The sequence below is a fragment of the Amblyraja radiata genome, chromosome 3 (assembly GCF_010909765.2).
Source record: "Amblyraja radiata isolate CabotCenter1 chromosome 3, sAmbRad1.1.pri, whole genome shotgun sequence".
NCBI lineage: Eukaryota > Metazoa > Chordata > Chondrichthyes > Rajiformes > Rajidae > Amblyraja > Amblyraja radiata.
This window is the reverse complement of record NC_045958.1, coordinates 95,347,347-95,370,095: the sequence shown is the minus strand read 5'-3', so window position 1 is coordinate 95,370,095 and position 22,749 is coordinate 95,347,347. Positions and strand designations below refer to the sequence as shown.

The window sequence follows — 22,749 nt, the reverse complement described above, 5'->3', positions numbered from 1 at the left end:
AAGGGGAATCCACGGGAAGAGTCCACAGTCTTTAATCACACCCACCTCCACTCTGTGAACCCTCCCTACACTGTCACTGTAAAGGGAGGTCGATATGAGCTGGTGGGAAAACTAGACCAGGGAGATGCCTCTATCAGAGTGAAGGAGCTCAGACTGAACGACAGCAGTGACTATTTCTATTACGTTTGGGTCAGGAATTCCACACAGGAGACGGTGACTCAGGATGAGACTAAACTGGAGTTTGTGGGTAAGGAAAGATCTGTCTGTGTTGTGCTGTGAACGATAAAATCACATTAACAACTGTAAGAGGACATGAGATCCACTGACAGCTGGAGCCGAGATCGGCCCAATCCATTGTAGGTTCCATTCCTTGCCCTGGGCTTCCCTTGCTCAGCACTGCCCCTAGTGGTTTGAAAACAGTGCTGATTCCAGCCAAGATACATGGAGCTCCCTGTAGCAGGATCAGAGATTCAGAACCACATTCACCAGCTGAACCTCCAGTCCCTGTGTCTGTGACATGGTCTGTGTTACAAAGATCCACAGACTGCCCTGGGGTATCATCCGTCTCTTTCATTCACATCGACTCCGGGATCCTGTATGTTCTCTCACTGATTATTACATAGAACAGTACAGCACAGGACCAGGCCCTTTGGCCCGCAATATCTGTGCAGAACATAATGGTTCTGTAAGTTAAACTAATATCATCTGCCGACACATGATCCATATCCCTCCATTCCCTGTAGATCCATGTGCTTCTCAAAGACACTATCATATCTGCAAATATTTCACTGCAATCTCCTAGGTGTGTCCTTCCAATCCCCATTCAGATGGAGTTTATCCGCACACACCGACAGTGATTAAGTCAATGAATTTAATACATTTCTTCCTTCTAGTCCCAGCCACCATCCTGGAGCTGTTCGTTGTGAGCGACAATGTAACTGGAGAACCCACCCTCGTGTGCAGGGCTGAAGGGAAGCCCCCTGCAAACATCACGTGGATCGTCCCAGGGAACAGCTCACTGCCCGTGAACATTAGTGAGATGATAGTCACACATGATCCAGAGAAACTACTGACTGTGGGAGAGCTGCTTCACCCCAGGCTGCCAGGGAAATACACGTGTGTGGCTGTGAATGAACACCAGATAGACACGCGTGAGATTCGCCTATTCGGGGATGGACTAAGAGTGTTGGCCATTCGGCCTGCCATTTATGCCGTCTATTTTCTTATAATTGGCCTCACTTTCTGCTGGTTGAAGAGAGGTGAACGTCTTCATCTCAGCTCCATTGCCGGTGTCAACAGGAGGGATGCTGCACCTCCAGTGACAGTGTCAGGTTCTTTTGTTGTGGATCAGGCAGTGTAACTTCGGAGAGAAACAATGCTACATTCCCGCAGCTATGACCGTGTGTCTGTGTGGGGTACATGCAGCTGTCCTCACATCAGTCCGACTCAGCGGCCCCTCCCTCAGTCGTGTATCTGATACATTTGTTACTGCATTGCTGCTGATTCCTGTATCCACATAGAACTCAAATTTCACATGCCTTTTAGCTGTCTTCCTGCATCCTAAACCATGGCTTAATCTCTACATTAGCTGACAGTGACCTCGGCAGCTTTGAATAGCTTTTCCCTGATCCTCATTTCCCACCAACTAGTCTCTGCATTCAGTGGATCAACATTTATAGCTTCTGTTACCATCGGTGCTGGTACACCAACAGACACATCTTCCACCTGCCTACACTTTCAGCATCCTGAGGGGTCCTTTCCCTTTACGACTCCATCATCTGCTCTTCCATTCCATTCAACCATTTACTCGGAACAGTGCATGGTGTAGCTTTCCAGGCTAGACTGTGCAATCAACAACATCGGTGAGCTCACTTTCTCTGTCTGTGTCAAAGCTGGTCAGCTGTGTTGTAGATAATCCATCTGCATTATGAACTTGTTTTCCTCTCTCTACGGGCACGGCCTGATCTGTGGCCATCTCCTGTAGCTCTGGCTTGCTTTTGCAGTTTCTACATGCTCTCTTTCTAAATGCCCAGATAGCTTTGTCAATCATTTATTACTATGGAAACCAGGCCTTTCCCTATGACATTCCTTTTTTGCTGTCCCTCTCTCTCTATCTCACTCTTTCTGCACCAACAATCTTTTTTATTGTCTCAGCTATTCAATCAGAAGCAAGAACTCTTTCTCTCTGCACAGATGCCGCCTGACCTGTTGAGTATCCTCTGCACTCTGGAGAAACATTCCCTTCTCCTTACGGATCACAGGTGTTCCCTGCATTATGGAGCGTTACGTGTCAGCTGAAACAACATCATATTTTGTTCGCACTAATTCCAAGAGTGAATATTTTATTCTGCATCTCATATTTTTCACTGGTGATTTGTGAATTCTGCAAAGGAGAATTTCCATTACCGGAACAGCCGGAATATGGGCTTTACCCAAATTGGACTGGTGGTTGGGTTCAAGGATTGGGCATGTCTTGTAACATGAGATGAGATCTCCTGGTAAAGAGTGATGACTACATTGCAGAATCTGGTACCCAGTTCACTTGTGTCTGAAGCCGGTGTGCTAAACTTTAATTAAGGCATTTACAATGGTGTGATGCAGTTGGCTAAAGTAGTTTCAAAATGATAGAAAATGCCTACAGTAACGTTGTGAAGTTTATTTATAAGAGGATTGGGAGATTGTAAGACTGAAGTAAACATCTTAAAAAATTATGAGGACAGGGTTGATGGAGAAAATTGGTAAATATAAAACAGATGAAAGGAGCTTCTGCAAGTATATAAAAGGAACAGAGTCTCCAAAGCAAACAATGGATGAAAGCACCAAAAGTACTGCAGAGGCGCAGTCTGACGATGCAAAGATAGGTGGGTTAGCAAGTGATGAGGACACAATGGGCCGGCACAGACATATAGATGGTTAAGTGAGTGGGGAAAAAATAGCTAAATTAGTATGATGGGGGGAAATGTACCCTATAATGCTGTATTAAAACATCCTTACTATTATACACTCATCTTGTACAATAAAAACCAGCATTCCATTTGTCTTTACAACTGTTTACAATACCTGCACGCAAGTCTCTTGTGTTTCATGTGCTCGTACCCAATTTTAGGGGAAAATGAAACGGCAAGTTATTATTTGATTGGTATGTGACTGCAAACCTTTTCCTAACTGTCTTCCACGTATCTTAACACCATCACCCTCATTCTATGGCCCACTGGTTCCTATTAGATTTCATTCCCCCAATATCAGTGCTTGAATTTTGCATACCTACCTCAATGTGGTATTCGATTAAAGATCTTCTGAACATGCAGATACACTGTACCCACTCATATTTTACTACCCATTACATACTTAGAAAAAAACTCCCAGCAGGGTTGTCAAACCTTGAATAAATAAAAATGCTTGCAGTTCTGATAGCCCCAGTACAGGAAGCATGTGGAAGCTCTTTGGAGAGGGTGCAGAAAAGATTTAACAGGATTAGAAAGTATGAGCTACGAGAAGAGGCTGGACATACTTGGATTGTTTTCTCTGGAGAGTCGGTGATTGAGGCAAAATTAGACAGAAGTATAAAAAACTATGAGAGGCAGAGATTAGGTAGACAGTCAAAACCTTTTCCCCAGGTAGAAATGACTAAGACTAGAGGGTATAGTTTTAATATGAGGAGCAGGTTTTATTCTACATGGAGTGATGGGGCCTGGAATGCCCTGACAGGTTTAGTGGAATCAGATACAATAGGGCATCTAAGAGGCAATTAGATAGACACATGGATATGCAGGGAAGGGGGAATGTGGATCACATGCAGACAGAAGAGGTTAGTTTACCAGCCATCAGATTTGGTAGGGACATGATGGGCTGAAGGGCCTGTTCCTGTGCTGTACTGTTCTATGTTTATTAAAATACAAATTGATTTTATATAATCCTTTGCAACTTTCAAAGCGTGCTGTTATCACGTATAGATTCTAGCAAAATAAATGCTAATTGTGTGAGGCTAACTGGTGTGTAGTTTGTTTATTTCTCTCAAGCACCATTTGTTGCATTTGACACTTGCCAACCTTCAGGAAATGTTGCAGAAGATGTGAAATTTGGGGCCATTACGTCCAGTGCATTTTGCGGTGACAGGGGAAAGTGGCAGTGGAAAGGGAGACGTGAGGCGACATAAAGATAAGGGCTGGGGTGGGCATCGTGTTGAAGTTGGTGGAAATATCATAGAATGTTCTTGCGGATGTTGAGGCTGGTGGGATAAAAGATAAGGGCCAGGGGACTTTAAACCTGTTCTGCCTGGGGGAAGGGTGGGGTGGGGGGGGGGGGGGCTATACGAATGGAGGAGACACAGGTGAGGGCATCATCCACAACTATAGGGTGTTGTGGAGTGTGGGGTTCAACCACCTTTCCTCTAAAAGGAGGACATCCAAGATCTCCTAGTGGAAATCACCCATCTTGAAATCATCTCAAAAAGAGGCTTTCCACTCTAGATCACAATAAATCAATCACAATAATACTTTAGTAGCCAAGTGTGTTTTGCAACACACGAGGAATTTTAATTTGTCAAGGCAGTCATACGAATAAAAAGGAATGGAACACACAAAATACATTTTAACATAAACATCCACCACAGTGACTCCTCCATATTTCACACGGGGAAGGAAAGCGAACATAAGTTAAATCTCTTCCCTTTGTTCTCCCGCGGTCAGGGGCCTTGAGCCCTCCGTTGACGGGATGATCTTGACGGGACGATCTGGGCCCCTCCCACATCGGGGCGATTAGCTCCTACATCGGGGGGGTGTCAGCTCCCCCGTGCCAGCGATCGGACGCCTGGGTCGGGGCTGATTGAACCTCTGCATCGTTTGAGCTCCCAACCCGGCCTCTCCCGAGACTGCGAGCTCGATGGTAAAGTCCGCAGGCCACGATTGGAGCGATCCCAGGCAAGGGATCAGCTTCGATGTTAAGTTCACAGCCAACAGAGGGGCTCCAAAGTCAGTCCGAGGAGGCCTCCAGCTCCATTTATGTTAGGCCGCAGAGCGACCGGAGACCGACCCGGAAAACATTGCATCTCCTGCAAGGTAAGAAACTGAAAAAAGAAGATTCCCCCGACCCCCTCCCCCTCCCCCCACATAAAACAAACCGGAGAACATTTACACAAATTTTTAAAACACAAAAAAAATTTAAAAGGACGGAAAAGCAGACAAGACTAGACAAGCAGACAAGACCTAATCTCTGCTTCTCATAGTTTGCTAGAATTTAGAAGTTTGAGGGGGGATCTTATAGAAACTTACAAAATTCTTAAGGGGTTGGACAGGCTAGATGCAGGAAGATTGTTCCCGATGTTGGGGAAGTCCAGAACAAGGGATCACAGTTTAAGGATAAGGGGGAAATCTTTTAGGACCGAGATGAGGAAAACTTTTTTCACACAGAGAGTGGTGAATCTCTGGAATTCTCTCCCGCAGAAGGTAGTTGAGGCCAGTTCATTGGCTTGACAAGGGCCGAATGGCCTACTCCTGCACCTATTTTCTATGTTTCTATGTTTCTATAAGACTGTTGGCGAGGCTGCCAATCGTGCACCACTCCGGGTGGAACAGGCAGTATGGGTTTGGGGAATTGTCAGGTTGGTGGTTTTCGTGGAAAGTGATTAGATGCATTATGGGATGGGAGGTCTGCTGGCTGTTCGTAGGTCACTATACGAGGAGGTGTTCAAAGAGCTGTCCCGTGGACACACCAAGGATGAATGGAATAGATCTATCAGATGGTATGTCCAGAACGAGGGTGGATCTGATCTACGGTAGAAATGTGTGAACAAGTGCTGATGGAACTGTGAACATTTCACAATTACCCCCACGCTGCTCAATAAAACTTTGTAACTTCACCTTTTCCCATTCCCACCACAGCTTTTGCAGACTTTTACAGGATGATTTTCTAGAATACGATTCACCAAGAGAATCAGATGAAAAGGCAGCCCTTTCGTACCAGGACAGAAAAACAAAATGACTCCTTGACAAATAACAAGAGCAACACAGTAGACTGTAAATCAAATGGCAGTAAAGTTGAGGAAGGGGAGAAGACCAGGGTGGGGACATTAAAAAAGGGAGCACTGTGAGCAGAGGTGCAAGGTTCAGCCACTGATTCTGATGTTTCTCTCTAGAAATTCAGGAAAGGGCTTAGACTGGAGTGGAGAAGTTTGTACAAATATCAAGCTGCCAATAGAAATTGTTGAATAATTCATAGACATGGATCACACAGAGCACATGAACAGGCACTCGGCCCATTACGTCCATTCTGACCATCCAATGCCCTCCAGTACTGATCCTACTTACCTGCACTTAGTCCACGAAGATGAAGGAGAGGCGGTGGGTGGATTCACCCACGTTCGAGAAACTTCCACGGACACTCAGCTTCCATCACACCACATGGTCAGGCCAGCAGGCTATGTTTCCTCCAGATTTCTTCCTATCCCTCTGGATCTCTCCTTATCTCTCTGGATCTCTCCCTCTCCCTCAGGATCTCAGACTCAAGACCTCTCCATCTTCCTCAGGTTCCGTTTCCTCCATCAGGAGCACTCGTTCTCCCTCAGGATCTCTCCTCTCCCTCTAGGCCTCCACCAACCACCCACAGCTGCAGCAGCAACCATGGTGCACTTTCTCTCCATCCCCAGCGACTACCCGCACTCCCTTCACAAACCCTCCCCCCCCTCTCACAAACTTACCCATCCAGTCTTCTCTATTCACAAACCCTCCCCTCACAAACATATACCGTCCCCTCCCCTCACAGACACACCCCATCCCCGCCACTCTCCTCACACACCCTCCCATCTCGTCCCGTCCCCTCACAGACACACCCCATCCCCGCCACTCTCCTCACAAACCCTCCCATCTCGTCCCGTCCCCTCACAAAGACACCCATGCTGTCCCATCACAAACTCACACATCCCCTTCCTAATCCCTCCCCCCATCGCCTCCCCCCACAAACAGCTCATGCGAAAAAGTTACCCCTCAGATTCCTATTAAATCTTTTCCCCTTTACCTTAAACCCACGTCCTCTGGTCCTCGATTCCCCTACTCTGGGCAAGAGATTCTGTGTGTCTACCTGATCTATACCTCTCATGATTTTGTACACCTCTATAAGATCATCCCTCATCCTCCTGTGCTCCAAGGAATATCATTAACCTCTCCCTATAGCTCACAGGATCTCTCTTCCCTCACAAACCCTCATGTCCCCTCCCCTCACAAACCAAACCCATACCCTCCCATCATACCACCAATACCATAGTGTCATCATAATACCACCCATCTCCTCCCATTATAATACCATTCATCTCCTCTCCATAATCCTCACCCTCTCCGGCGCGGGGAAGGTTCTGGGCGCGAAGACGCCGGCGCCAATTTGTACCCGTGACCATTGGCGAAGCGAGGGCGCAGCGGGGAGCGACGGGCCGAGTGGTGGCAGGGAGCGGCCACGCCGGACCGCGGGGAAGCATCGAAGCAGGTGATGGAGACAATTGGCCTCGGCGGGAAGGAGGGAGGTTGGGAGACGGCCGCCTCTCCGGCCAGGGGACCCCGTGGTCGGGTGCCAGCCTCCTGCGCTGTCGGTGTGGAGCTCGCAATCTTCTCCTCGCCAGCGATCTCCGCTTCCCTCCGACGCACGCAAGTCGATGGCTCATGGTTATCAATGATTTCCTTGATAATGCCTGGCAGAAACAGGCCCTTCGGCCCACCGAGTCTGTACTGACCATCAGGAAACCATGTACATTGTGTGTAGAAATTTCACAAACAAGGGAGCGGTCTTGACCTACCATCAACCTCCGTAGAGACTCTCGAACTATATTTAATTGGACATTATTGGAATTTACCTTGCACTAAAGGTTATAGGGGGTTGCACGTAAGGTCATTGGGTCAAAGGGCGTGACGCACGGAACAGCTCAATCTGTCTGGAGGACAAGGCAGCTTCCGGTATACACTGCTAACACATGAAACACGTACTTTCTTACCTGTTAAAAACTGCCGAAATGGTCAATTTTTGTGCTGCAAATAATTGTGGAGGGTGACTGAGCGCTCTGAACCAAATGCTCTAGTATCTTTGCTCTAAACCTGAGCACCAAGGTGTAAGCGGCTGAAGGAGCGCATCCCTCGGGACAGCCCCCACTCTCCCCCCGGGGTCAATGTTGTCCGGCCACAGCCACCCTCCACCCACGCTCCACCTGTGCGGCCGCACTGTCACGTGCTGTGGGTCGGCAGCACCCACGCAGGGTGCCAGGTGTTGCAGGGCCGCGAATCCCGGCAGCGGACACATGGGGACGCAAACCCGGCAACGTCCTGACGCTGCGGCACCCCGCCCCCCCCCCGTCCCCCCCCCAGACCATACCCCCACCCTCCACATCATGCCCACCCCCCTCCCCGACCAACCCCCAAATACGTCCCCCCTGGATCACCCGGCAAACCCCCCCCCCTCCTCACCGCTCACCGACCTCCTCCCCGGCGGTCCGCAAGTGTGGAACCAGTCAACATGGAGTGAATGAGGGGTGGAGTGAATTAGAAGAATGAGGGGGGGACCATCATTGAAACAAACAGAAAATGAAAGGCTTGGACAGAATGGATGTGGGGAGGATGTTTTCGATAGTGAGAGAGTGCAGGACTAGAGATCATAGCCTCAGAACTAAAGGACTTTCCTTTCGGAAGTTGGCGGAATTTTTTTAGACAGAGGGTGGTGAGTCTGTGGAACTCTTTACCACAGAACGCTGCGGAGCACGTCAATGGATATGTTTAAGGCAGAGTTAGATAGATTCTTGATTAGTACAGGTGTCGGGAGGTTACGGGGAGAAGGCAGGAGAATGGGGTGAGCAGAGAGAGATAGATCAGCCATGATTGAATGGGGGAGTAGACTTGATGGGCCAAATGGCCTAATTCAGCTCCTTTTCCTTAGGACTTTATGACCATACTAGACTAACTGGGACCTGTTGGGTCCCATTCACACACGGGAGGGCTGGTCCCCAACGCAATATTCCACCTCTCCACCAATTCCAATATTCCACCACTCACGCATAACCCCCAACTGTGCAGGCGCGGCTAACCCCCGCCTCCCCTCACACCCTCAGCCCCCCACTCCGCCCCTTGCCTTTCCCCTCCCCCAAGCACTCACTCCATGCCCCCCTCAGCACCCCCTACCCCATCCACTCTTAGCGGCTCTCTGGGGGCACAGCCATTCCCTCCCATTGGGTTCCTATTGTGACGTAGAACATGCAGGCATTACTGTGCAGCAGGCGGGCATGGCAAGTGGAAAAGGGATTTAGTAAAGCTTAAATTGTGAATAACTCATAAAATACATAAACAACAATTTAAATGTTAAAGGGGAGATTTATTCAGTCCATTCTTTCTTGTTGCGTCACTGCAGTGGTTTAAAAAGGTTCTCACCATCACCACCTTGTGAGCGGTGAGGGGTGGGCAAACATTCTGAAAAAACATTTCAAAATGGAAATTGAAATAATTCAGAAAAGTTGTTCAAGATATGTCAGAATGAGCTGATCCCACTCCCACTCATGTTCAACTCACATTCCAACACCTCCAAGTATTGATTCATCTTTTACCCAACGCACACCCCAGTAAATATCAGCCAAATCCTGAAATTCAAACCCCTTCATGCTGCAAAGTAGTCACAAGTCAAACAAACAACAGTCAGACTACTCCTATAGATAAAAGAAATGGTGGTGGTGTCAAAATGCCATTCTCCTTTGGAGTGTTGTTGGATTTCTGGTCGTTGCATCAGATATTGGCATTAGTTTATTATTGTTGTGTGTACTGAAATACGGTGCTATCCGATCAAATTAAACCATACACGATTACAATCAAGTCATACACAAGTGTAACATGTAATGCAAAGAAAAAAAGTACCTGAGTGTTGAATATAGTATTATGGCATTCTAGTGTTACAATTATGGAGAATAAGTGCAAGGTCTGCATTTGAGTTAGTTTGGAACATTGGGACTACACCGTGGCCCATCGGAGGACCATTTAGATCTGATAACTGCAAGGGAGAAGCTGTTCTTCAAATCTGGTGGAACATGCTTTCAAGCTTTTGTATCTCCTGCCCAATGGAAGAGGGAAGAGAATGACCAGAGTGAAACTGGACTTTGATTATATTGACTGCTTTCCTAAAGCAGTGTGAAGTGCAGATTAAAGCGATGGTGGGGAAGGTAGTCTGTGTGATGGACTGGGCTACATCCACAACTGGAATGTCTTGCAGTCTTGGGTATAGCAGTATCCAAACCAAGCTGTGATGCAATTAATGGTGTAACATTCCTCCATAACACAGAAAAATAAAACAAAAACAATCATCAATACAGTGAGTGGTTTCCATGTCTATTAACAAGGATCTCCAGAATCTAGCATTTTGTTCCAGCATGATTTGTCACTTGTAGTTCACTGTTCTGTTGAAAAATGTCCACTTGAGGTCAGGCTGGGACCACAATCAGCCATCACTACTCAAAATGGAAGAATTCTTCAAGTTACTGGTTTTAAAAATTGCAGACCGATTTTTCTTTCCTTTTACAAGCATAAGAAAATAGTCATGAGTCAAACAAATAGCCAGACAACTCAAACCTGCTTCACCCCTGATGAAAACATAGCTGATATTCCATTGTCCTGCACTATTCTCAAATCCACATCTGGAGCTGGTGGAAGAGGGACAGGGGGAGTGGTGGAAGAGGGACAGAGGGGTAGGGGAAGGGGTGGGGGAGAGAGGGGAAGGGAGGGGGGATGAGGGAGGGAGAGGGGTGGGGTAAGGGAAGAGAAGTGGGAGAGGGAGGGGTAGGGGGAGTGGTGGAAGAGAGACAGAGGGGAAGGGGGCGGGGAGAGAGGGAAGGGAGTGGGGTAGATAGGGAAGGGGTGGGGGAGAGAGGGATGGAAGAGCGGTGAGGAGAGGGAGAGGGGGAGGAGAGAAGGGGGAGAGAAGTGGAAGAGTGGGGAGGGAGGGAGGGGTAGCGGGAGTGGTGGAAGAGGGACGGGGGAGTGGTAGAAGAGGGACAGAGGGGTAGAGGAAGGGGTGGGACAGGGAGGTGAAGAGAGAGGGGTGAGGGAGGGAGAGGGGGGGGGTAAGGGGAGAGAAGTGGAAGATTGGGGAGGGAGGGGTAGAGGGACTGGTGGAAGAGGGACAGAGGGGTAAGGGAAGGGGGCGGGGAGAGGGGGAAGGGGGTGGGGTAGAGAGGGAAGGGGGGTGGGGGAGAGAGTGATGGGTGGGAGAGGGAGAGGGGTGAGGAGAGGGAAACATAGAAACATAGAAATTAAGTGCAGGAGTAGGTCATTCGGCCCTTCTAGCCTGCACCACCATTCAATATGATCATGGCTGATCATCCAACTCAGTATCCTGTACCTGCCTTCTCTCCATACACAAGGGCCACATCTAACTCCCTCTTAAATATAGCCAATGAACTGACCTCAACTACCTTCTGTGGCAGAGAATTCCAGAGATTCACCACTCTCTGTGTGAAAAATGTTTTTCTCACCTCTGTCCTAAAGGATTTCCCCCTTACCCTTAAAGTGTGACCCCTTGTTCTGGTCTTCCCCAACATCCGGAACAATCATCCTGCATCTAGCCTGTCCAACCCCTTAAGAATGTTATACGTTTTTATTAGATACCCCCTCAATCTTCTAAAATCTAGCGAGTACAAGGCGAGTCTATCCAGTCTTTCTTCATTTGAAAATCCTGACATTCCAGGAATCAGTCTGGTGAACCTTCTCTGTACTCCCTCTATGGCAACAATGTATTTGAGCATTGGGCATTGTGACATCACACGATGGAACGTTCACCAGGGGCTGGGGCTCCTGCAAAGGCATATGTAAATGGATCCATTCCTATTGGACATATGTGAACATTGGGCATTGTGACATCACACGTTGGAACGTTCACCATGGGCTGGGGCTGGTGCTGCTTCTATGGGTGAGAAGCCAGTTTATTTTTGAAATATTGGGGGGTGGGGGGGGGGGGAAGGATTTGATTAAAAACGTGTACTTAAACACGACGAAATGTAATAAGGAGCGAATACTTAGAAAGAAAAGTGAAATCTCTATCGAAATGGAAAAGATGTCGGCGATTCTGCATCTAGTTTCGGAGTTGCAGGGATTCAAAGGAAGAAATGCAGTCGGAAGCCGTACATGTAAATGGATCCATTCCGATTGGACATCTGCGAGCATTTGGCATTGCGATTGGACATCTGCGAGCATTGGGCATTGTGACATCACACGATGGGAACGAATCGAAAGGCAGGCAGGCAGCCAGACGGACGGCAGGCGACAGCCACCCAGTTTTTAAGATAGACTAGACCAAGTGCAGACCCGTTGGGTCTGTTTCCCCAACGGCGTTTGCCGGGGGAGGGGGGGGGGGTTGAGAAGAGGGGAGGGAGGGGAGAGGAGGAGGAGGAGGAAACGGGATAGATTTGGGAGGGAAAGGAGAGCGGGGTAGGGGGTGAGAGATGGGGAGAGAGATGTCGGGGAGGGGGGATGGGGAAGATGGGGAGGAGGGAGAGGGGTGGGGGAGAGAGGGGAAAGAGTGGGGAGGGAGAGTGGAGGGGAAGGGGTAGAGAAGTGGAAGAGTGGGGAGGGAGGGAGGGGTAGGGAGAGTGATGTACCTACCTTCTCTCCATACCCCTTGATCCCTTTAGCCAACGCAGCCGTTCCCTATCCGTAGCCCCCACTGGGGGGGGGGGGGCGGCATCACACACACTAACCACCCCCACACACAGAGTTGGAAAAGTGTATAAACACCGTTCACTACCTGTAGCCCCCAGCGGAGACGTGGTCGTCGAAGTCGGGTCCCGGACGTCTTAAAATAGCGTATCTTGAAGTCGTCGAAGTCGGGTCCGTCTCGGCAACGCGGGGGGGGGGGGAGGGGTGGCGGGGCGGCATCACACACACGAAGCATCCCCACACACAGAGCCTTAAAAGTGTAATGCCCCAACGCAGCCGTTGCCTACCCATAGCCCCCACGGGAGACGTGGTCCTCGAAGTAGAGCCGTTCCCGAAAGGCCGTTTTTAAATGGCGTCGCTTGAGGTTGTGCTGCAGGCGGCAGCAGCCGTTATGGTCGCTGGCCAGCAGGAGGCGACAAAATGAGCGAGTGGGGCGGGGGGGGGTGAAGGTTTTAATGAAAAAAAATGGACATAAACATAACGAAATGTAATGAGGAGTGGATAGCTGGAAGGGAAAGTGAAATGTCTACCGAAATGGCTGCTTGTATGGGTGAGATGCCAGTTTGTACTCTGTACTGTCACTATGGCAACGATGTATTTGAGCATTGGGCATTGTGACATCACACGATGGAACGTTCACCATTGGCTGGGGCTCCTGCATAGGCATATGTAAATGAATCCATTCCGATTGGACGTATGTGAACATTGGGCATTGTGACATCACACGATGGAACGTTCAGCAGGGGCTGGGGCTGGTGAAGCTTCTGTGGGTGAGAAGCCAGTTTAGTTTTGAAATATTGGGGGGGGGGGGTAAGGATTTGATTAAAAACGTGCACTTAAACACGACAAAATGTAATGAGGTGCAGATACCTAGAAAGAAAAGTGAAATCTCTACCGAAATGGAAAAGACGTCGGCGATTCTGCGTCCGGTTTCGGAGTCGCAGGGAATCAAAGGAAGAAATGCGGCCGGAAGCCGTACATGTAAATGGATCCGTTCCGATTGGACGTCCGCGAGCGTCGGGCATGGCGATTGGACGTCTGCGAGCATCGGGCATTGTGACATCGCACGGCGGGAACGAATCAAAAGGTAGGAAGGGATCCGGACGCCAGCCGGACGGATGGGGCGAGACTTTTATATAATAGACTAGACCAAGTGCAGACCCGTTGGGTCTGTTTCCCCAACGGCGTTTGCGGGGGGGGGGGGGGTGTGAGAAGAGGGGAGGGAGGGGAGAAGAGGAGGAAGAAACGGGATAGATTTGGGAGGGAAAGGAGAGCGGGGTAGGGGGTGAGAGATGGGGAGAGAGAGGGGAAAGAGTGGGGAGGGAGAGTGGAGGGGAAGGGGGAGAGAAGTGGAAGAGTGGGGAGGGAGGGAGGGGTAGGGGGAGTGATGTACCTGCCTTATCTCCATACCCCCTGATCCCTTTAGCCAATGCAGCCGTTCCCTACCCGTAGCCCCCACTGGGGGGGGGGGGGGGAGGCATCACACACACTAACCACCCCCACACACAGAGTTGGAAAAGTGTATAAAGACCGTTCCCTACCTGTAGCCCCCAGGGGAGACGTGGTCGTCGAAGTCGGGTCCCGGCCGTATTAAAATAGCGTATCTTGAAGTCGGCGAAGTCGGGTCCGTCTCGGCAACGCGGGGGGGGGGGGGGGTGGCGGGGCGGCATCACACACACGAAGCATCCCCACGCACAGAGCCTTAAAAGTGTAATGCCCCAACGCAGCCGTTGCCTACCCATAGCCCCCACGGGAGACATGGTCCTCGAAGTAGAGCTGTTCCCGAAAGGCCGTTTTTAAATGGCGCCGCTTGAGGTTGTGCAGCGGGCGCCAGCAGCGGTTATGGTCGCTGGCCAGCAGGAGGCGACAAAATGAGTGAGGGGGGGGGGGGGAGAAGGTTTTAATGAAAAAAATGGACATAAACATAACGAAATGTAATGAGGAGTGGATAGCTGGAAGGGAAAGTGAAATGTCTACCGAAATGGCTGCTTGTATGGGTGAGAAGCCAGTTTATTTTTTGAAAAACTGGGGTGGGGGGGGGGGGGGGGGGGTGGGGGAGAGGGTGGGTTAGGGTAGAGGGAGGGGTGGGGGGGAGAGGGAAGGGGGTGGAGCAGAGAGGGATGGGGTGGGATGAGGAGGGGGAGGAGAGGGAGAGGGGTGAGGAGAGGGAGATGGAGTGGGGGAGGAGAGAGGGGGGGAGTGATGTGTGGGGGTAGAGGAGAGAGAGGGAAGAGTGTGGAGGGAGTGGGAAGAGTGGGGAGAGGGAAGGGGGTGGGGAGAGAGGGTAGGGGTGGGGTAGAGGGAAGGGGGGGAGGGATGGCGGTGGGAGGTGGAGGGGGGAGAGGGAGAGGGGTGGGGAAAGAGGAGTGTGAGAAGAGGGGAGGGATGGGAGAGGGGCAAACGGGAGAGATTTGGGAGGGGGAAAAGAGCGGGGTAGGGGGAGCGAGAGGGGGATGGGGAGAGGGAGAAGAGTGGGGAGTGGGAGGAGAGCGGGGAGGGCAGGAAGGGGGGAGAGGAGTAGGGGATGGGAGAGGGGTAGCGGGGAGTGGTGCAAGAGAGAGGTAAAGGGGTGGGGGGGGGAGATTGGGGTGAAGAGGAGTGGGGGAGGGGGGGTGAGAGGGGGTGGGTGGGGAGGAGGGAGAGGGCTGAGGAGACAGGGAGATGGAGAGGGGGAGAAAGAGGGGAAGGGGAGGAGGAGAGTGGGGTGGGGGAGGGAGGAGAGAGGGGTGGGGAAAGGGGAGAGAGGGAGGATGGGGAGGAGGGAGGAGAAGGAGGAGGGGGGGGGGAAGGGGAGAGCATGGAAAGAGTGTGGAGGGAGGGGGAGAGTGGTAGGGGAGTGGGGAGGAGTGGGATGGGAGGGGGAGAGGGGTAGCGGGAGAGAGGGGGAGGGTAAGAGTGCGGAAGAGTGGCAGAGGGGCAGGGGAAGTGGTGGAAGAGGGAGAGATGGGTAGGGGGGAGAGGTGGGGGGAGAGGTGGGGGGAGAGGGGAGAGAGGGATGGGGGTGGGAGGAGGAGGGAGAGGAGAGGGAGAGGGTGCTTAGAGGGAGATGGAGAGGGGGAGGAGAGAGGGATGGGGAGGGGGGAGAGGTGTGGGGGAGGGGGTTTAGGGGAGGAGGGAGGGGGTAGGGGGTGGGGGAGAGGGAAGGGGAGTGGGGGAGATAGGGATGGGGTGGGGGGGAGGAGAGGGAGAGGGGTGAGGAGGGAGAGGGGGAGGAGAGAGGGGTGAGGGAGGGGGAGGAGAGAGGGATGGGGATGGGGAGATATGTGTGGGGGAGGGATGGGGGAGGGAGGGGAGGAGTGAGATGGTAGGGGAGGGAGGGGGAAGAGTGTGGAGGGAGGGGTGGGGGGAGAGAGGGGAAAGAGTGGGGAGGGAGAGTGGGAGGGGGAGGGGGGAGATAAGTGGAAGAGTGGGGAGGGAGGGGGAGAGTGGTAGGGGGAGTGGTGGAAGGTCAGAGGGGTAGGGAGAAGGGGTAGGGGGAGAGAGAGGGGTGGGGGAGGGAGTGGGAAGGGGTAAGGGGGAGAGAAGTGGGAGAGTGGGGAGAGAGGGTAGGGGGAGTGGTGAAGAGGGACAGAGGGGGTAGAGGAAAGGGGGAGGGGGGAAATAGGGAAGGGGGTGGGGTAGAGAGGGAAGGGGGGTGGGGGAGAGAGGGTTTGGGTGGGAGGAGGAGAGGGTTGAGGAGAGGGAGATGGAGAGGGGGAGGAGAGAGGAGTGGGGGATGGGGAGGAGAGAGGGATTGGGAGGAGGAGAGAGGTGTTGGAGGGGGGCGGGATGGGGAGGGAGGGGAGGAGAGAGATGGGGTAGGGGAGGGAGTGGTAATTTTGGAGGGAGGGGGAGAGGGTGGGAGAAGAGAGGGGATATAGTGGGGAGGGAGAGTGGAAGGGGGAGGGGTAGTGGCAGTCCATCTGTTCCCCATTCTCTCTTTCTCTATTCCCACACATGTGATGACGCGCTTCGACACAGGCTGCGGGGTTGGGAGGAGGGGGGGGTTCTGGGGCTGGTGCAAAGGCATATGTAAATGGATCCATTCCGATTGGACATCTGTGAGCATTGGGCATTGTGACATCACACGATGGAATGTTCACCAACATTCTATGGGTGAAAGCTGTTTTTATTTTACATTTTGAAATTTGGGGTGGGGGGGTGGGGAAGGATTTTATTAAAAAATGTGTAGATAAACACGACAAAATTTAATCAGGAGTGGATATTTGGGATGAAAAGTGAAATCTCTACCGAAATGGAAAAAATCTCGGCGTTTCTGCGTGTGGTGTTGGCGTAGCAACGAATCAAAGGCTGGCACCCACAAGACAGCCAGGCAGAAACACACACAGCCACACACACACACACCCAGCCACAGAGTTTTAAATATAGATAAATGCATGTATCACATGGCAAATATTTGGTGATGCATTGAGAGATGATGCAGGGTCTTGACCTGAAATGCCAACCATCCCTCTGCCTCCACAGATGCAACCTAACGTGTTGAGGACCTCCTGCAATTTGTTTTTCTGCATGTCAAACATGTGTTTGTTTAAATGCGGTACAACTGTTTTTAACAAGAACCTGATTCATATCAAGTATGGTTTCTTACATTTGTGACAAATTTATCCATGGCGTAATCAAAGCAACACAAACTTGAGAACATCATTTCACCATCACCCAGCACAAATGCATTTTGCAATCCTTTTCATATTTTGCTTCAGGTTATAAACAAGGAACAATCTTGCTTTTTCCTTCCTGATCTACTTTTTGAGAATTCTGCAAACTCTTTCTAATCAAGATATGTGAAGTTTGGTGTGGACTTGAAATGTTGCTGGTGTATTTTGCAAAGCACCACTGATGGCTCAGCAGCCAGAGGGTGAAGCCCTTGTTGCTGCTGTCAATTCCACTCAGACTTTGCAAAGACAAGGACTGGGTGATTGAAATGCAAAGTTTCAAAATGGACTTCTCCATTTGAAGCTGTCTGACAATTCTTGCAAAGTCACTTGAGCCCTTTTACACTCTATGTTAACTGTGAAATTCAGAAAACTACAGGAAACAGCAAGGAGTCTCGGTTCTACTCAGCCGGTGGCATTTGAAGCCCAACGAGAGAAGAGAATGCTGTTCATTTTGCTTTGTGCCTTTGCACTGCCTGTCACCGCTGATCGTAAGTATCCTTTAATAAAGAGCAGCAGTTGGTATTCTGGCTGTTTCACTGTGAGTGAAATGATTAACTGTATGAGATAGACTTGTGTGTCCGTGGAAACAGAGCAGGATCAGTCTTTTGATGCTGTACTTAAGGTGACAGGCAGTCTTCCAGAAAGGGAATATGTGTGTGTGCGAAAACCTTTAATACAAACATTTTACAATACAGTAAAGGATCGGTTTGAGATTATAAGGCTGGAGTTGGAGCAGCTGGGGAGGTTGTGTTTAGTTGTCGACCCTACACTTCTGGGTGAAGATATTAGCCCTTGAGAGGGGGTGAAGGGCGTTGTGTCCTTGGCATAGTTTAAAAGTGAAGATAATGAGAAATATCTTCACTGAGAGTAATGCACCTATAGAATTATCGAATTAAAAGTAGTTCAAGCCAAGCCACCTCTTGTCTTCAGCAAGGAGCTGAATATATTCCCAGGCTAAAGAAATCAAGGGGAATGGGGACAAAGTTCAATTCTGTATTGATTAGCGATTAAGAGCCATAATCATATTGACTGTTGACCAGGCTTGAACAGCCGAATGGCTTCCTGTGTTGCTCTGAATGTCTTTGCTCTCATTGTTGATTCTGATCCTAATCAAATTGGTTTTGGTTTATTATTGTCACATGTACTGAGGTACAGTGAACACCTGCACCAGGGATAATACCTTTCTCAAAATAACATCTCATGCGAAGAATGAATCCCCGATCTTCCAATATACCTTGTGGCCACAAACATTTTTATTAAACGACACTTCCTCTGTAGGTGCAATGCTATATTCTTTACTCTGTTTGTTTTCTCTAATGCACTACGTGATGTAATCATGAATGGTACGATTTAGCCGGATAACACACAAAATAATTTTTCGCCTATCTCAGTATACATGAAAGTAATAAACCAATACTAATTTTCCTCAATCAGTATTACCGGCCCATCTAAAATGTCCCTTCCCTCTCCATTATCAACACCTTGTAGCCAGAACCATTAAATGTCTGGTCCTGCCCCAACTCTGCATCATTTTTCCATATAGATATTTCTCCCTATCAATAACCAGGCTCACTCACAGATTTACTATTTTCGTGCTCTCTGCCACTCCCAATCTTGGTGCACCTTATTTCTCTTTTCTCTTGCCACACACTAGTAATAGATACTGATCCATTACTTTGTCTGTTCGGCTCAAACTCTTCCTCGTGCACCAATAAATCTCCCTACTACGACATTGTCCCAGTGTGGCTGAGGTGCAACCCATTGATCTTGGAGAGGTCTTTCCTGCTGCAGAACTGGTCCAATGCCCCTAGAATTTAGAGCAGAAACGAGAAAGTCACGAAAATTAGGGCAGTAATTAAAATGTCCTGAGCTTTGGAGCAATAACCAGAATTCTCGTGGATTAGCACAGCAATTAGAATATCACAAGAATTGAGCAGTAATTCAGCTCAAAAATCAACCCATGGCTCCCCAGCCCCAGTTTCTACCACTCACCGAAAAACACTGAGGGCAACAGAGTAGTCTGTTAATTAACGATGCGCATTTGAGAAGGAGAAGGTTAAAGTGTCAGTGATGCAGTTGAACAAAGGGGACTATGAAGGCATGAGAGAGGAGCAGGCCAAGGTAGACTGGAAAGGGATCCTAGCAGAAATGACGATGGAACAGGAATGGCAGGAATTTCTGGGCATAATCCGGAAGATGCAGGATCATTTCATTCCAAAAAGGAAGAAAGATTGTAAGTAGGAGGCAACCGTGGGTGACAAGAGAAGTTAGGGATAGAATAAAACTAAACGAACAGATGTATAACACAGAAAAGCGTAGTCGGAAGCAAGAGGATTGGGAAACTTTCATAGGACAACAGATGGAAACAAAACGGGCAATACGGGCTGAAAAGATGAAGTATGAGGGGCAGCTGGCCAGGAATATAAGGAAGGACAGTAAAAGCTTCTTTAGATATGTTATGGGAAAAAGAGTAGCAAAGTCAAATGTGGGTCCCTTGAATGCAGACACGGGTAAAATCATAATGGGGACAAGGAAATGGCAGAAAAGTTGTTACTTCGGATCTGTCTTCACTAAGGAAGACACAAACAATCTCCCAGATGTACTGGAGGACAGAGGATCTAAGGGGGTAAAGGAACTGAAAGAACATTTTATTAGGTGAGAAATAGTATTGGGTAGGCTAATGGGACTGAAGGATGATAAATCCCCTGGGCCTGATGGTCTGCATCCCAGGGTCCTCAGGGAGGTGGCTCTAAAAATAGTGGACGCATTGGTGATCATTTTCCAATGTTCAATAGATTCAGGATCAGTTCCTGTGGATTGGAGGATTGCTAATGTTATCCCATTTTTCAAGAAAGGAACGAGAGAGAAAACGGGGAATTGCAGACCAGTTAGCCTGACTTCGGTGGTGAGAAAGATGCTGGAGTCAATTATTAAAGAGGTAATAATGGGGCATTTGGATAGCAGTAAAAGGATTAGTCCAAGTCAACATGGATTTATGAAAGGGAAATCATGCTTGACTAATCTTCTGGAATTTTTTGAGGATGTGACAAGTAAAATGGACGAAGGGGAGCCAGTGGATGCAGTGTATCTAGACTTTCAGATAGCCTTTGATAATGTCCCGCATGGGAGACTGGTGACTAAAATTAGAGCACATGGTATTGGGGTAGGGTGTTGACATGAATAGAAAATTGATTGGCAAACAGGAAGCAAAGTGTAGGAGTGAACGGGTCCTTTTCAGAATGGCAGGCAGTGGCGAGTGGAGTGCCGCAAGGCTTGGTGTTGGGGCCGCAACTATTTACCATATATTTTTTTATGATTTGGAAGAGGGAATTAGGAGTTACACTAGCAAGTTTGCGGATGACACAAAGCTGGGTGGCAGTGTGAACTCTTAAGAGGATGTTAGGAGGTTGCAGGGTGACCTGGACAGGTTGAGTGATTGGGTAGATGAGTGGCAGATGCAGTGTAATATAGATAAATGTGAGGTTATCCACTTTGGCGGCAAAAACAAGAGGGTAGATTATTATCTCAATTGGGTTAGGTTAGGTAAGGGGGAGGTGCAGCGAGACCTGGGTGGCCTTGTACACCAGTACACCAGGCAGTGAAGAAAGCTAATGGAATGTTGGGCTTCACAACAAGAGGATTTCAGTATCGGAGTAAAGAGGTTCTTTTGCAGTTGTATAGGGCCCTGGTAAGACCACATCTGCAGTATTGTGTACAGTTTTGGTCTCCTAATTAGAGGAAGGACGTTCTTGTGATTGAGGCAGTGCAGCGTAGGTTCACGAGATTGATCCCTGGGATGGCGGGACTGTCATATGAGGATAGATTGAAAAGACTAGGCTGGAGTTTAGAAGGATGAGGGGGCTCTTATAGAAACATATAAAATTATAAAAGGACTGGACAAGCTAGGTGCAGGTAAATTGTTCCCAATGTTGGGCGAGTCCAGAACCAGGGGCCACAAGAGTTGTGAATTTGTGGAATTCCCTGCCACAGAGGGCAGTGGAGGCCAAATTACTGGATGGATTTAAGAGAGAGTTAGATAGAGCTCCAGGGGCTAGTGGAGTCAAGGGATATGGGGAGAAGGCTGGCACGGGTTATTGATTGGGGACGATCAGCCATGATCACAATGAATGGCGGTGCTGGCTCGAAGGGCCAAATGGCCTCCTCCTGCACCTATTTTCTATGTTTCTATCTTTGAGATGTGGGAAACAAACTAAGAAAGAGAAACCCATGCAGTTATAGATGGAAAGTGCAAACTGTACACAGCATCTGAGGTCAGGATTAAACTCTGAGTCCCTAGAGTTGTGAGTTAGCAGCTCCACTAGCTGCTCCACTGTGCCAGCTGTGTACATCCTCGATTATTGGTCAGGTACTTCCTTAGTGGGATCTTGCTGTGCCAACACTTCAAACCTGTGAAGCTCTGTGGACCACCCCCTGATTGTGAGGGAAGTGATGTAAATGCAAGGTCTCTCCCGGACAGCAGCTTAGGACTGTAAGAGATGTGGCTCCCGTGAAGAGCCGGCACAGCTCGGAGGAGGGGAACCACTGTTAGTGTCACAGTCCCACCTCCCCGTTTCTCACAGCTCACCACATGGTGAGGGTGACAAACAGCACAGCAGCATCGCAGTTCAACTGTCTTCCACAAGGGCAGGGACCCAGGGTGGGCGCAGCCTCCTACAGTGACTGTGGCCCTCAGTTCAGTCTTAACGTTACATCTCTGTGTCTTCACAGGCTGCAGTAACAATGGTTGGACCATGGAGACACCGGACATGGTGATGGGGAGGGAGGGGAAGCTCGTGGTCCTGTACTGCAAGTTCATTCACCCTCACCATCAATACAAAGGCAACATCAACATCATCTGGAAAGAGGAGGGGACCAAGGAGCCCATCTTCAAATACAAAAATTATCTATTGAGCGGCAAGTATAAAAATGAGATCGTGAATAATGTAGGAGATCGCTACAGACCAATGGGGGACCCTCGGAAGAACGATGCTTCCATAATCATTAATCAGCTGAGAGCGACGGATACAAACAAGATCCTCAACTGTCGTGTTGAGCTCACAGAGCAAGCACGAGCAAAGTTTGGATGCCCACATGGGCGAATCACAGCATCAGGTGAGGAATTACTGTGCTGCAAACAAACAATTTGTCTTCCTTCCTGCTTCCTGTGATTCCGATGTTACTGGCATGGCTGGCAATTGTTCAAGCTGCTGACTTGTTGGCTACATCACTGGGAGATCGTGCCCTGGTTTGACTGCCTAAAATACAACACGTTGCACTAAATTTTAACTCTATTAACCAACCCTCAACCCACTTGCCCCGCTGATCAAGAACCTGCTGTAGTTTTGATAACCATCTTCACTCATACTCCTCATTGCTGCCTTGACCATGATGTACAGTCACTGTGGAATGGGGTGATGTCATTGCTACATCTG

The 22,749-nt window shown here is 49.4% G+C and overlaps 1 protein-coding gene across 1 annotated transcript in view; it reads left to right on the top strand.

Moving 5' to 3' along the window:
• Positions 1 to 22,485, top strand: part of LOC116971575 — a 33,684-nt gene extending 11,199 nt beyond the window's left edge. Inside the window, exons 3-5 of the mRNA XM_033018809.1 lie at positions 894 to 1,185; positions 17,684 to 17,805; positions 22,046 to 22,485. Of these exons, the coding sequence (XP_032874700.1) occupies positions 894 to 1,185; positions 17,684 to 17,805; positions 22,046 to 22,485 (854 nt within the window). The remainder of the gene's footprint in view (positions 1 to 893; positions 1,186 to 17,683; positions 17,806 to 22,045) is intronic.
• Positions 22,486 to 22,749: the final 264 nt, after the last annotated feature.